The following is a 15,921-nucleotide window of genomic DNA, read 5'->3' as shown; positions in this document are numbered from 1 at the left end:
TAACATATTTGCGCCTTTCCTAGCTTGATGTCATCATTAACATCATTAAGATTAAAAAAAATCCTAAAGAGCATGCATTTTTCAGATGTAACAAGAACAGACATGGTAAAGAGAGCTTGTAACATCACAATCACAACAACGACAGCAAAAGCAACCTCTGAGCCTGAGAATTCGTCCGTATCTGAACTGCTTTTATTATCATTTGCGATATCATAATAAGAGTAAATAATAAACAAGAGACATCATCATAATAGGAAAAAGTCAGAACACCTTGGGTTTTGTGTTTTTTCCCCCCTCTCAAATAAAGAGGCAGCTTTCTCGATGAGCATTGAAATTATAACGACATCGATTGATCGGAGGGCTTGCAAAATAAAATAAAAAAAAACATCATCGTTGGTCCTAAAAACGCAACCGTTCCCCTTTGCTCACTTGGCACAATAGAAATTGACTGTCTCTCAAAGAGCCATGCGCCTAGTGCTATTTATAGCCGGGGGCTGTGTTGGAAGATACCATTAAGCTTCTTTCGGGCAGACAGACAGGGGGATGGTTGGATAGGAGGAGGGGGTTTAACCAGAGTAGAGGCAAAAGCAGTCCCCCACCCCCAGCCTCCTTTCCCCGCATACACACACATCCACACACTCACACCCCACCCCCTAGTCTGGCTGGGAATTTGAACCGATCCAGCCTGTTTAAACGGAAAGGACACAGATCTTCAATGTAAAAAAAAAAATCAGATCAGACCCAGAGAGAGAGAGAGAGAGAGAGAGAGAGAGAGAGACGGAGAGGGAGGAGTGTGTGTGTGTGTGTGTGTGTGTGTGTGTGAAAGAGGGAGAGGGAGCGAGAGAGCAAGAGAGAGGGAGAGAGAGAGAGAGGGAGAGAGGGAGGGAGAGAGAAAAGAAGAGGGGAAAAAAAGGAAAGAAGATTTTCTCTATGTATATAAAGATGGCCACGTTAGCAAACGGACAACCAGACAATACCAGCCTGAGTAGCAATCACAGCAACCCCAGCACCAACGGGCATATGAACGGATTAAACCATAGTCCCGGAAACCCATCCACCATCCCAATGAAGGACCACGATGCCATTAAGCTCTTTATTGGGCAGATCCCCCGTAACCTGGACGAGAAAGACCTCAAACCGCTCTTCGAGGAGTTCGGGAAGATCTATGAACTGACGGTGCTGAAGGACAGGTTCACTGGCATGCACAAAGGTGAGTTACCTCCTGAACTTTCCCGGGAGAGATAGAGAGGGGAAAGCAGGCTCCCGCTCCCTCTCTAGGTCTCTCCTTCTCTCTTTCCTTTCGATTTCATTTCATTTTATTTCATTTTTGGTTGGCCCGGGGGCGGAAGCGGCAGCCTGGGGGTGCAAGGAAAGAAATAATAGACCCTCCTAGAAAGAGAAAAGAGAGAGTCAGAGCAGGGAGTAATCTCTTTTTGGTTAATTTATTAGTATTTTTCTTCTTCCCCTCGTTTTCTGAGGGGTGAGAGAGCCGCTCGCGGAAGCCGGGCTGGCAGGCAGCTGTCCGCGCGCGGCGGTGCTGAAAGAGGGAGCGGGAGAGGGTTTCCTTATTTATCTTTGGGAGCTGCACATTTTCCATCCAGGGGTGTGTGTGTTTGTCCGTGTGTCTGTCCGTGCGCTTGCTCCGGTCCGTATTTTAAAACTGCATCTGGCACCGGTGCCTTTTCTTTTTCTTAGCATTTTTTTTCTTGTTTGTTTGGATTTTTATGTGCTTTCCTTCCCCCCCCCCTCCCCCCCCCCCCTTTTTTTTTTCTTTTATTCTTCCTCTTTTTTTTCTTCCTCTTTTTTTTTTTTTTTTTTTTTTTTTTTCTTCCCATACTGTTAGAGCTGTAATCTGTAGTTTGCCAGCGGTGGAGGAAAGTGAGTTGCTTGAGAAGCGGGGTATTTCATTTTGGTTTTGTTCAGCATGGGAACAGAGATATAAACAACAATAAAAAAAGCCTAGCTCAAGCGGGGCAGGGGTATGTGTGTGTGTGTGTGTGTATGGAGAAGGTGAGACGGAAGGGATGGGTTGCATTTTAGTTCCAGAAGGGAGAAGTCTCTGAGCAGTCATGTTCCAAGCACTACTTTAATGTGTCCAAAGTCCATCCTGGGAACTTTTTAGGTTTTCTTTAAAGGCAGTGCAGACATACTCCCCATGCAATGCCTTGCCCACTACATCTCTGTCCGTTCCTTTCCCTGCTTATCTTAGGCTCTCTGGAGGTGCATTTCAGATTAGATGATGCTACGTTTTGGGAGTGGGGGAGGGCATGTGTAGTAGGGGAGAGATTCTCGGATCCTCGGATAAGAAAGTAGGACTCGCTGTGAGGAAGTTGAAAATAATATGCATGGTAACTCCATTTAGGAGCAGAACAGACACAGGACTAAAGCAAACCACTTTATTAACTCATGCTCTGTATATATTTGTGTGTATGTATGCATTTATTTCATTAGATATGTAGTTATTTAAAACAACAACAACAACAACAACAACAACAACAAAAAACCCAAACCTATTAAAAGTGATTGAGTTGTGACTCCAGATTTCACACAGGAGGAGAAAGGGTTTTGCAAGGGCCACAGGAGGAGTTGAAGTTGCATCTGTTACAGGAGAGGTTTGGTATCAGTGTCTACTCCAGCTTGGTGGACTCCTGACAGGGAAAGTCACTGGCAATAGCATTACTGTCTTCCCAGCTTTCCAGATGCCTTGGTGAGTTGTAAATCTTGAACTTAACAGTATGTTTAGCAGGCATCTCTTCTCCCTTCCCACTCACTCCCCTCTTCTCTCCCACCCTCAGGAAATGTGAATGAAAATACACCCTGACAGTGCAAAGTACCAGTTTCGCACAGGCTACAGAAAATGTTCAGGGCTTGGGAACTGGTGATTCAGTCAAAGTTATAGAATATTTCTTCCTTTCTTTCTTGCTGGTTGCTTCAAACACCCTTTTCATATTTACAATGATCAATGTATCCCTTTCAAACCTTGCTTTCTTTTCAGACTAGCTTCTTAGAAACAACATTAAGACTTGAACTAATTTAAACATGACATCCATACCATAATTATTAATAATAGCAATAAAAATAGTATTAAGTAAGCACAGGGAAAGAAATAGAAAGGTCCTGGGAGGTTTTGCTTAATAGATGAGGCATAGTGAATGTAGCTACTGAGCTTGTATGCGTGCGCATGTGTTTGAAAAAAATTACCTAAGGTTTCTGTGAAACAAAAATAACAATAAAAGCCACACTGTAGAGGATCACTCAACACAGTGTAGAGGAAATCTTTCAGCTAAAGCCTCAGTTAAGAATTTTAATGATGATAAGAGGTTATTTTGATTTGTTGATAAGATTTTATTATTTTGTTATGTTCTATCTTAAACCTGTAATTAATCATCTACATGCTAACTTTAATTTCTGTTTCGTAGATGTGAATATCTCATCCTTCAGTTCAGTGTTTCTTTTATTGTGTGCCTATATTCATAGTGACAAAGTCAGCAAGGCAGAGAGGGAGGGAGGGAGAGAGAGGGATCATTTATCTTTCTTGGATACGTTTAACATATATTCCTGAATTAAGGAAGATACTAACTTCATTCTCCTTCACTTTATTTCTGATCCAAATTTGCAACTTAGGAAAAAAGCCAGGTGGGAATTCTTGTCACCTCATCAAACCAAATTGCGTGAGTTTATCTTGAAATAAGTAGTCATTTTTAACCTTCTAGAAGTTTTGGACTTTGGAAGGAAAAATGATGATGATTGTTACTTCACAGACTAGGGTTTGAGCAAAGCTTCAGTAGACACCGAATTGCCAGTGTTTCAGAGACTGGTTTTATTTACTACATCCAAGAAGAGTTTGAACTCTTTTCTAGTGATGCCACTGATTTATTAACTAATCCTGATAAAAACGTGCCTCTGGCTACCTGGGAAAAAAATTACTTTCTTACCAGTAGTGATTAATTATTATTAAGTAAAAAACCATGATGGGGCTTTGAAAGATGTGGACTGTGTTTAGCTTTTAAAAAATAATTTTGGTTAATCTTACTTAATTTTATTTTTTTAAAAATGTTGCTTTCTCTAAATGCAGATATGTGAAACATGGTATTCACTCAGATCTCCTTATTTTGGCATTGCTTTTCAAGCACAGGTGAAGAATTGCATTAAGGTAGACCAACTTGGCTCTCAGGGGTAGAATGGCAATATAAAACCTCAAGATGCTTTCTATAAGTAATGCATGGTGCTTATACACAAATTGATTCATCAGTTTAACTTGAATTGATTCCTAATCCAGAGAATGAGACTATGGCACTGGTATACTCTGAAGGGTTAACAGTGGGCTGTAGTTTATTTAAGTGTATGGAGAGCAAACCTTGGGTGTGGAGGGGTAGAACGTAGATTTGTGTTGGGAGGAGGAAAGAGACAGGAACTATCTTAAAATAAAAACATAGTAACCACAATAATTTCAGTTGTAAATCCATTTAAATGAGAGCACAGGATGTGTATTCTTGAAAATATTACGAAGAGATCCTATTGTGGTGCTCCTCTACAGCAAGAGGAAATGAGGAAATTTAAGGACTCAAAGAAAAAGTATCTTGTTATTTACCTCTCAAAAAAAAAAAAAAGTAAAAAAAACTATCACAAAATGGGGATGAAGTCCTGGGTTCCCTCCCCAGCAATCCTCACTGATACCAAGACTGATACGAGGGAAGGGGCAGGGGAGCACAATTTTCCTGCAGACATATGAAGACAGGAAAGGGTATGGGGAAAGCAGTGTATGAGGAAAGATAGAAAAGGCTTACAGGTCCCTAAGAAAACGCACTTTCATGACATGGGCGCAGCTGCTATATGCTTCTTTCCTATGTCCTCACTTTTCTCCACATGGGGCAGGAACAGACTCCTGCTGTGGTACTTTGCTCTAGGACTGGAAATAGGCTGTGTGCTGATATCCTCAAGTAGAAATGTACTGGGGAAGAGCTGACCCACCCTTGTGTTCATATACACACACACGCAAACACATGCATGTACTTAGCTGATCACAGTTGAACAATTTAGCAAGCCATCCATTCACAACTTCCCCCCTCTTCTTATCTAGCAATGGAGTATGTTTAAGGTTGAATTACTGGGAGACATAAAGGTTAGTGCTCTCAGGACAGCCATATTATAATGCATTATCTTTGAAGTAATTTAAGGCCAATTTAAGTGGTATTTAGTGTAATATTTGTGAATTAATGTAATATAAATATAGGACTATCCCCATAGGTTTAAACAGCCTTTTCTCTCTAAGTTTGCTTGTATTCAAGGCATGGAATGTGTTTTCATTAAGAAAAAAAAAAAAAAAAAGAAGAAGAAAGAAAGAAAACCCCACAGGTCTCCATAATATTTTATTTAGGAAGTCAGAAAAAAATCAACATTCCACACTTAACTGACATTTACCGAAACACATGCAAGTGAGTGCACTTAGAGAGTGGAGATAGTGTGCAGCGGGAAAGCAAGAATCTTCCGTATACATGAAAACTACAACAATCTTTCTACCTTTATTTAGGGACTGGGAGGAAAGCACACAAAATCCCCCAAAACTCCTTGAAATCACCATTGCAGTCCTGTGGTTACAGTGGTGTTCATTCCTACCTGACCTGAACCTCACTCGATGAGTATTGAATGTAGCTAGGAAAAAAAAAAAACAGTAAGAAAGGAATAGTTCAGCTTCTTTGCTACATTATCTTCTCAAAAGTATAAATAATTTTGAAATTTAAGACACTTTGGCTCCCAGTCATTATGTTCTGTTCTATATGATTACAAGGATAGATGATAGAAATATTAAAATCTTGTTAACTCTGTTAATGAAGGTTTTTGATATCAATTCAAAGGTGTAACGAAAATGAACATTCATTAAAGATGATATGTTTGTATATAAGTACACATGTATATATCTGTGTGCATGTATACATACAGAAAAAAAAATAAAAGAGATGTATACACGTTATTACACATAGCCTTTGGGAAGTCGAAATTTAGTTGAGAAGGAGCACAGCGCAATACAGGTGCTGAATAAACTCCTTCATAATTGAAACATAAGACTTGCCTGGCTGAAAGCAAGACATACAGCATTTAGTAGGGTAGTAAACCAAACAAGTTTTAGGGAGGTAAATGCACAAATAAACTGGAATAAAACAGAGGACTCTTTATGCCTTAGATCTAAAGAACAACCCCTTAAAGTGCAATTAGATAGCTTGATGGAAGAAAGAGGAAAGAAGCAACCCCCTGTACATCCTAATCTCCCACACAGATGAGCATGTATTTGTTTTGATAATATCTAACAGATAGCCCAGATTGCTCCATAAATTAGGTGACTATATTTTAACTCTTTTTCTTTTTTCAGGAATCTGGACCTGGATTTTGGTTTCTAAAAGCAGCTGCAGCCAGTTATGATTCTGTTGTTATGGTTGTGTCAGCATTTCCAATACAAACTCCAATTTTCTTGGATCTCTCGCTTGGCTGTTATGTTTTGCACTCAAAGCTGTTCTTCAGCTAGCCCCACTACCATATCAACTAATCATCCTTAAAAGAACAGATTTGTTTTAAAGTTACATCATGTGGGGGAAAAAAGGAATTAGCATTTTCCTTTCTAGAGCTTTTGCCTCTTCTACCTTTCACCAGGTTAAACTTACCCTTCTTATACATTTGTGGATTACAATGGTTTCTGTCTCCCAATATCTACATATATTGGTTCCTTTGAGCATTGTAGGGAAGAAAAAAAACATTACTTCATTTTTCTTACCGAAACCTAACAAGAAAGCAAACAAACAAAACAAATTTAAAAGCAAACAAACAAAACAAAACAAAACAAAACTCAAACTGACAACAACCAAATTTCATAGTATTTATTTGACAAAAATGAGATTTCAACTAGAGTGTATCAAGAACTATCTAATTTCTGACACATGACAACAGGAACAGGAGACAGTTTGTGATTTGGTTTGTTTTTTTTTTTTTTTTTTGTTTTGATTTTTTTAAAAATTATTTGTTTGCTTGTTTGTTTGTTGTGTTTCATTCTGGTTTATTTTGAGTTTCTTTCTGTTTTCAGCCAGAAGAGATCAGGAACATCAACACTGATGTAGGGGGCAAAACTGAGGATCCTTGTCACCTTGGATGAAAAGCATGTTTCATCTGGTCCTGCATCCTGCATCGACCAGTGGCCAGTGCCACAGACAGGGCTTTCTTTAGCAGAGGATTCAAATTGCATAGTATAATAAAAGCTAGGCAGGTGATGTAACAGTCTTTTGAAAGAAGTTGTCAGAGAGTATCTGGAATTTTTTCCTAGGTAAAGAGTGAGTGAGACTGTGGAAAGTGTCTTGTGCTCAACCAAAAAGTGAATTGCATCTGTCAATTGAGTGTGAGTAGAGGAGCTTTTATGCACAGTATTAAAGTATAAGTGGCAGAAAGGGCTAGATGACTGAGGAGGTCCTCCTCTAGCCTTGAGAGATGGAAATATGCAGCCACATTTTTCAGCAAGGCATCAGGGTGTTTTTTATCATGCACACCCTGTGCGCATGCATACCAGTTGTGCTGACCCGACAGACCATAACGACACTAAAGGAGCTGTTACTGTCCCTCCCGTCAATCAAGTGTGAATTGAGGTGGGTTTATGCGACAGGCAGTAATGGTTACAAGGGAAAAAAAGTGGGGGAGACGATCTAGGCTGTTGGGCCACTTACCTGCATTTTAAACAGAGGAAAAGCATCAGATGACCAACGATTCACTTAACATGTTGGCAATGGATATTACGTAAAAGCAGGACACTGAAGAGCTCAACAAGATCTGTCCACCCAGTGCATGTGCACTGAGAGGAGGTGTTAAGTGAACTAAGCTGATTCCTGTCCTTAACAAATAGACTGATACTTCATTAATCCTAGCATCATCTTTACCTAGGGAGCAAAAGCCTATTTCCTGCTTGCTAGGCAGAAGTGAGTGAGAATTTTGCAATCACTTCAGTGGGTTTAGGTTTGAAATCCTGGTGTAGGCTTCACTTACTCAGTATTATGTAGTTCCTTGTGGATTTACATAGCAAACCACAATACTTTCAGCTAATGCTACAGGTTTCTGCACTTGATAGCTTGACTCCTAACTTAGCCTTCCATCTGTAAGTGAAACTAAAACTGAAACAAAGCTGAGCAACTGACAAAAACATGACCTCTGCCACATTTCTCACTCACTTAACTACTCCACCGATGCCCGTATGACTGTTGTTGGGGTTTCTCATGACAGACTGACCTTTATGTATTAAAATCTCCAGCAGAAGAGAAAGAGAAAAACAATAACCATGGCAAGTTAAAGTTACGGCTTTTCTTCAACTGTCGTTTCACTGACTGAGCTGGGATATATGTTATAGAGGCCTCACTCTCCACAATTACTCAGGATGCATTGTCGTATTTTGGAGATTGCAGAATCTATTGAGTCATTTTGTCTGTGCTGCATTGCTTGGTGTGGGCTGGAGTCAGGATGTCACCACAGATATTACATTTGTTTGCTTTTGTCACTGTGAGCCACAGCCTGAATGCACACACAGGTGAATGCAGCTTTTACTGTGCATTCATTATATCCAACTGACATCCCCTCGAAGGAGGAGAGGGCTTATTATTGTTGCTCTTTAAAATAAAGATGAATGAGAGCTCTAAACCTCTCAAATAAAGTGCCTGACCATACATAGTAGCTAAAAATAAATCATATATAGCCATTTATTACATGTAAATGAATGGCAAGACATAATAGATATAGACATTGTGTTAAGTTTGTCAAGCAGATGAAGCCAAAAATATTGATCAAGGCAAGGGGGAAAAATTGGTAATGAACTGGACTCCGAGAAGACTTTAATTGGCAGTGACTTCTGTGAACCAGCTTTGGACAGTATATATAAACTGACCACAATGTAACTTTATTTCAATACACTATCCTTTAATTAATTGTCACCTTTGTTAAAACTGGCTACAGATCAAAGGTTTAAAGATATTTAACAGCTTCTTAGCAACAAACCCTTCAGATGTATTAGAAATATCCGACAGCTCAGCCAATGAGGCATGCAGATTTCGATCTACCTCACCCTTATCTGTTTATTTCTCCTTCATTTGTTGAACATGGACAATCATTGTTTAACATTAACTACTCCATAGATGGCTTTGTTGACAATGTTAATGCCTCCAGGGATATACAGTTGCCACTGACAGAAGCCTTTGCTGTTTAGGTCTCTAAAAGTACTTTGCTGCCAGAAAAGTGGATTACTATTTGACAGACCAAAGTGCAGTTGAGACAAAGTTTGCAATGCAGGCTCTTCATTCCCCTTTATGCGGGTGAGGTCTGTAATTTCCTTATTTAAATCTGGAAAACATAAGACAAAAAAGTTGCATGAAAGATGCAGAAATGAATGAGTTTGTTCTTTTGTGCAAAGTGCATATGCAGAGAGACAGAGGAGTATCTGCAGTGTTTGTGTATCACACATACATGTAACAATTTCATTTATGTGAATATTGTTGGGAAAATTCATTCAGTACTAAAATACAATACAGAGATCATACTGTTATGTGAAAATGGCAGGTGATTGAACAAGCTATTACTGGAACTATATGTAGAATTTAATATGATATGTAGCTGTTTATTTATTATACTAATTTAATGATAGAGTCACACTTAATTAATCCATTTCTGACTTATTTGTACATTGTGTCTGAGTCTCCAAAATATTTTAGAGGCAACCTATCTGACTTCCCAATTCGCTGGGGTTGATAACTCTGTGCACAGGTCTTCTTCAACCATGATAAAAATGAAGTTTTCCAGACATGGTTGTTCTGATGAGGTCTGACCACGTATTTGGCCTGTCTCTGCTTCAAATGCCTGTGTATATAACATACAGAAACTGTGCATGCACACATGTATTGAAAAGGTATATTTACATTTGCACATAGTTCTTCTCTTTGTAAGTCTCCAAGGATAGATTCACATCACATAATATGCATCACTCACTGCAAACACACACAAATGTCTTTGTTGGTAGCTTCCTGCAGGTAGATGTATAAAACAGCATCAGCCTAATAATATCCCTATAAAACAGTGATTCCTTCCTAGGATCCAGGAGGATGAAGGTTGTCAGAAGATCAAAAGATATATCACAGTGTGCTTGCAGAAATCCCCTGATTATGTTTCCTCTCTATAATGCTCTAATTCACTATTTGATCAATTGTAAAAGAGCCAATGCTTTAGGAATGAAGAAAAAAAAAGTATTAGGTTACTAGATGCTTGAGGGTGAATGAAAATTACACCTAAATTTTTTTTGTAGCAATACAGTAATGAGCTTATCAATACTTCTTTAAGGAATCTGACAGCTCCATAGGACAGATTCAGTTCTGTGAGCAGAGGTCACAATATAGATATTGCTTATTGACACTATCGATAGCCCAGTTGACCAATCTAACCAGAGACTATATAATGTACCTGCAGTTAACAGGCAGGGAGGAAAACTATGAAAACTTTGCAGAGTTGCTCACATGTAATATTAATATTATTGATTGATTCTAATAGTATAATAAGGTAAAGAAGCACTTCTTTGAAACAGTATATGAGAGAGAGGCAGAGAGTGTAGAAGGAAATACTTTCATAGGTGGAGTAAGTTGAACTGGCTTGCTCTGCTTTGAAAGTAAACCCAGAAAAAACTCACTTTTCTTACCTCTTGCAGGCAATACAGAAACAGGATACTGCTTTCCTTGCTCGAGAAACAGGTTCTGTCCCTGCTGTAATAGGATTAATCCCAAAAAGCTCTTGTTCAATGCAGCAATGCAATGAAATTCTTTATATATATATATATATATATATATATATATATATATATTTAGGTATACCTTAGCAATATTTAAGAAATGGGGGGGCAGGGGCGGGGGACGGGGGTAAAAACCAGGTAGAACTAACATGTATTCTGTGATATGGATAATCTACAGCTGACTGGGAATGTGTTTGCACAGCAGCTACAGACCTACTCTAAAGCCTGCTGAAGTCTTCAGGAAAACTCCGCTTTGCTTGCAGCAATGTTTGGATTGGGTTCTAAAGTTACCGACAATACTACAAGATAACCGCTCATTGAGGCAGGAAGGACCGATAGCGTGCAACATGACTGCCTTAAGGTTGTTTCTCACCTAAATCCAGGTACAAAGACCTGCTTGCTTTTGAATTTCCTAACTACTCCTGCTTCAGAAATAAGCTGTCTTATCTAGGTATGTTAGCTCACTTCTGCTATACCATTCAGCTTGAAGTGTCTCGTTCCAGTTTCTGTATGGTAGTCGAAGATGGCTTTCATTTCACTGTACTTTCTCTCAGTTTATAGGGCAAGTGTTTTTCTTTTGTGGGTATTTAATTGCTTTTAAAAACAATTTATGTGATTGCATTCCATCTTCAATAATACATGGATGAAGATGCAATTTTTCATCCTCTTTTATAAAGACATATTGCTCTTCAGTTACATTATTCTGCAGGTTTTGTTCTGTTTTGTGCATTTAGAAAAGGTCTGGCTTTTTTTATTCCTTTTTTTCCTTCTTCCTATCTTTTTTCTTGCTGCTGTTTGTTTGCTTGGATTATGGAATTTTTTTTTTTTTTTCACCTCAAAGAAAAAGAAATTTCACTCAAGATACTGGCATTAAATGAGAGAAATAGGAATAGAAGTGAGGAACAGGCAAGACAACCAAAAAAAATTCTTTGGCAAAATCTCTAAAAGCATGCCATTGCTACATGTTTATTTACAAAAGTCTGGACACAGACAATTCTGACACCAAATAAATGAGTATCTTACAAACAATTTTACTCTAAGTTTAGTCCATGGCCGAGAAGGGATGAAAAGGGGCAAGCTAACACATAGAAACACTGGAAAGAAACACACACAAACATCTTCCAGGAGGTAAGGGTGATAGAATGCTGTTAAGTTTTGCATTTTACTAGTAAAAGTTAACACCAAATTAAACAAATAAATACAGAAACCAGAAAAGTAAGAATTGCCATTCTTTATGGGTCATTTTTCAGTGCCTAATGTAAGCCAGAGATGTTCCTTTTAAATTGCTGCCTGTGTCTGCAGCTTCACTCAGAGGAAGGGCATTATCTGGTGGGAGAGGACGCCTGGGTTCTAATCACACAGTGGATAATTACTCACCAACAGCCTCTGATGGAGTCACTTAAGCTCGGTGCCTTCAGGCCTGATCTGAAACCTGTTGAATCAATGGAAAGATTCTCATTGGCTCCAGTGAGCTATCGATCTTCTATTTCCCCATCTACGATATTGGGACAATTGCAACTATTTTGTTTGTTTGTTTGTCTGTTTGTTTGTTTTTTTAGAGGGAAAAGTTAGTGGCATAAATTTCTTATGTATTTTTTTCTCAAGGCTTTGGTGTGTCTTAGAAGACAAACATGTTACATCAGATCCCATTTCAGCGCAGATAAGGAAAATATATTCTCAAAAAACACATAGTAGGGAGGTGGAAAATTAGCTTTGCTCGTTTTACTTGTAAATGCATATTTGTCCCTGCTTTGCCAAGCAAGGGTCACTGGCAATTTTGCCCATTTTCTTTGTGTGAGTAGAATTCAGCCTTTGTAATTTCTCTGTCTACAGAAATTTCATCATTCACTATTTCAGGATCTTGACTCCTTTTTTTTTTATCCCCCCCCCCTTCTTTTAGTGAATCGCTTATATACTCTTCATTGTTATGGCAACTGAGGGAGCTGCAAAGCTCAAGGATTTGACAAAGGGCTGCATGCCACCTTTCTTCTTGAAGGGCCTGATTCAAACCTGTTGTTTGCAATATGATTTGAATGAAGCTGAAGGTATCTGCCTTCACCGGGTCAGTAAAAAGAGCAAGTTCTCTCTAGACAAGTGTACTCCTGCCCTCAGTATGGGCAGATGCAATTGGCAGTTGTCGTCCATTTGCTGAGGACCGACCCAAAGCTCTCTGAAGTCAATAGTTAGACTCTGACCCAGCCTCACAAACAACAGACAGACACTTTGTGAATCCTTAAGTAGGAACGTGAATGTCCCTGACTTTGGCAAAGCAAGTTAGTCCAGAAGAGAGTTCTCACTGATGCTAGTTAAGAAACAGCTTATGCTGGGGAACAGACAAGATTCCAGTGATCTCAAGTATCCAGTCACTACAAAATTAATTTGGGAACCTTTTAATTTAAAAGAGGAGCTTTAGATGATCTCCCACAGCAAGGAACTGACAAGAAAATGAATAAGGCTCCCTGTTTGATTGTTTGCTTATTTTTTAATTTTATTTTTTCAATTGCAGTTTTAGTTAATTCAGCAGCAATGTGGGAAGTGTGGGGGGTTGTGTCTTTCTGTCCCATCTATGCTTGCATCTTTTAAGAAATAGATGGAGGACCTGAAGTGTGTATGTGTGTACGTGTGCGTGTAGAGTTGATTATCTAAACCGCAGTCTATTTGAAATCATCACAGTGCACTCAAGTCAATGATATTCTGTCAAAGGTGGAGAGGAAGTGTACGTGCAGTGAGAGTGCGTGAATGTGATGCTGTTTGATTGCCTGAAATCCAACAAAGTCTCAATTTCAAAAGCCTAGGGGCAGCAGGGAAAGTATTTGTTTGTTTAATTATTTATATATTTACTCAGCTTTACTGACAGTGTTTGCAGATGGGGAAAAAAAAGAAAAAAAAAAAAGAATGCTGGGTTCTTGTTTGGAGGGGAACCTGTATTGTATTAGCCTCAATCTGTTCTCCCATATAACAGATGCTTTGTGCTGTTAAATGATCACTTGTAACTGACCGGCTCATTGAAAAAGGCCAGAGAGGTGCTAGTAGAATTAGATTTTACAAGTTTATTCATAAAAGCAGTTGCCCAATAGGTATTTCATTCTCCTGTCTTCTTCTCTACATTGATCCAGGGACAAGACTTGTGGCAGCAGCCTCTTAATCCAAAAAGAAATAGCCATGCTACCAGCAAGCCCAGTGACCCTGCTCTTTGCTACGCAGCAAAAGATATCAGTTTGATTGCTAGGCAAAAGATTTTCTCCTCAGTTGTCCATCCTTGCTTGTATTCCAAGTGCTGTGCCTGAGCTCTTGCTGACTGGGTTTGCATCCAAGACCAGTTTTTCATCCTCTCTTCCCAAATTCCTTCCCTGGTTGCATGGGAAACTATGAATTCATGGACACAAGCTCAGACCACTCCCTAGGGTCAGGTCCTTTCCCTAGGCAATGCTACAAGCTCATTGTCCATTTCCCATAATGTCCTTGTGGGCACAAGTTATTTATTTTCCATAGCCATTCCACTACCATTACAGACTTGTTTTTCTGGCTCTCACCATCATTGTTCCAACTCCTTTTCCCCGGTTCAGCTCTGCACCTGATGTTCTGCCTTTGAGCTGTTGCTGGCTGTAGAGAACACTTCACCTGTTTGTGTCATGAGTCACCACTTTGATCTCTTTGACCACATTAACTATCTTTGCTCTCTTCTCTCAGCTCTTCCCTGGACAGAGTTTGGGAAAAGGGAACCATATTTACCACACATATTTAAAAAAAAATTAAAAAGCTACGGGTAGTATCAGAAGGATCCACACCTGCACAGGATATACATGCTTAGGCAGATAGGCAAATGTACATATATATATATATATATATATATATATATATATATATATATATATATATATATATACTTCTGAATGTTAACTGAGAGAGTAGACAGAAAAGGTATTGGTTTTTTTGGTTTTGTTTTGTTTTTTTTCTTTCTTCTTCTAGAGCTCAAAGCTCAGTACCATATTTCAAAGATTAAAACAAAGAAAAAAACTCCTTAAAGCAGTGTTTCAAGTCCATAATTTCACCAATGCAATTGTACCTTTTTTTTTAATTAAAAACAACAACAACAACAAAACCCCCAGACTTTTCTTGTTTTGTTAAAACAGCAGCAGATTTCTCACACCTGAACAAAAATCTTGCATACATTTTTCTTCTAATTCTCAACATCATGATGTTAACTATTGTGGCAGCCCCTTCAGGGACTAGAGTTCAGTTTTGTGCAAAAATATTTTTCCCTTTCATCTCCGAGACCCCAAATTAAATCAAGAAGGCTAAATAAGCTTTTGGAGTCATGCTATATAAGAGTCTTCTTCATTCTCAGGGTAGGTAGGAAAGGATTAGAAGACTATTTCTAGTCCAGTCCTCTCACTAACCTTCTATGTCCTGCCAGATCCCATTTCTAGACCTTGCTGTTCCTCAGCTTGGTCTGTGTAAAGAGGAATTTATGATATCCAGCTTTGCAAAGAGCTCTGTGTGTATATAAGGTAGAAGTCACACTGTAGCTTTAGTGGTGATGGTCTAAGGTTATAAATGAGACAACATTTGTAAGGAGAGGTAATATCTTTTATTACTGCAGCTTGTGTAGCTGGGAAAAGCCTGTCAGACCTCCTTTTGTGCCTGAAAGCTTGCCTTTTTTTCCCGACTATATAATTTGGTCTAATAAAACATATTACCTCTCCTGGCAAGCTTTGTCTCATTTGAGCTGTAGAACATGTACGTTGATTAGTTAGGCCTTTTTTTGTCTGTTAAGGGATTAGACAGTTCCTTACTTGCACAGCCAGAGAAAACAAGTAAACAAGTCCGTGTTGGTGTCCTCTCACCTTCCATGATCGCAGCAGTGGCCATCTCAAAGGTGTTAAGAAATTCTGCAGAAAAACTCTGACAGTCCCTGTTTTCTTATCCTAGAGATGTTCTTTCTCTTTTGCTGCTCTATTCCCTTATGAAGCACCACGTGCCCTCTCCTCACCCCTATGACTGTGATTTATTTATAAAATTGCTGTGTGTATGTGTGTGTGTGTGTGTACATCCACACAAGCATCCCGAAGCTGCTGAGCAAGATGATGAGCATTTTCTAATGTGTTTAGCAAGCAATAATGCAAACT

At 39.0% G+C, this 15,921-nt stretch overlaps 1 protein-coding gene across 11 annotated transcripts in view; it reads left to right on the top strand.

Annotated features, from left to right (window-relative positions):
• Positions 1 to 622: 622 nt before the first annotated feature.
• CELF4 (CUGBP Elav-like family member 4) overlaps positions 623 to 15,921 on the top strand; it is an 869,014-nt gene continuing 853,715 nt past the window's right edge. For all 11 annotated transcript variants that reach the window (XR_010301405.1, XR_010301404.1, XM_064140834.1 and 8 more), the window contains exon 1: positions 623 to 1,210. Coding sequence is in view for 9 of the 11 variants with exons in the window: in XM_064140834.1 (XP_063996904.1) it covers positions 931 to 1,210 (280 nt within the window). In the remaining 2 variants the exon portion in view is untranslated. The remainder of the gene's footprint in view (positions 1,211 to 15,921) is intronic.

This window comes from Pogoniulus pusillus, chromosome Z (assembly GCF_015220805.1).
Source record: "Pogoniulus pusillus isolate bPogPus1 chromosome Z, bPogPus1.pri, whole genome shotgun sequence".
NCBI lineage: Eukaryota > Metazoa > Chordata > Aves > Piciformes > Lybiidae > Pogoniulus > Pogoniulus pusillus.
The sequence above is the reverse complement of the archived record's forward strand: the minus strand, read 5'-3'. Positions and strand labels throughout refer to the sequence as shown.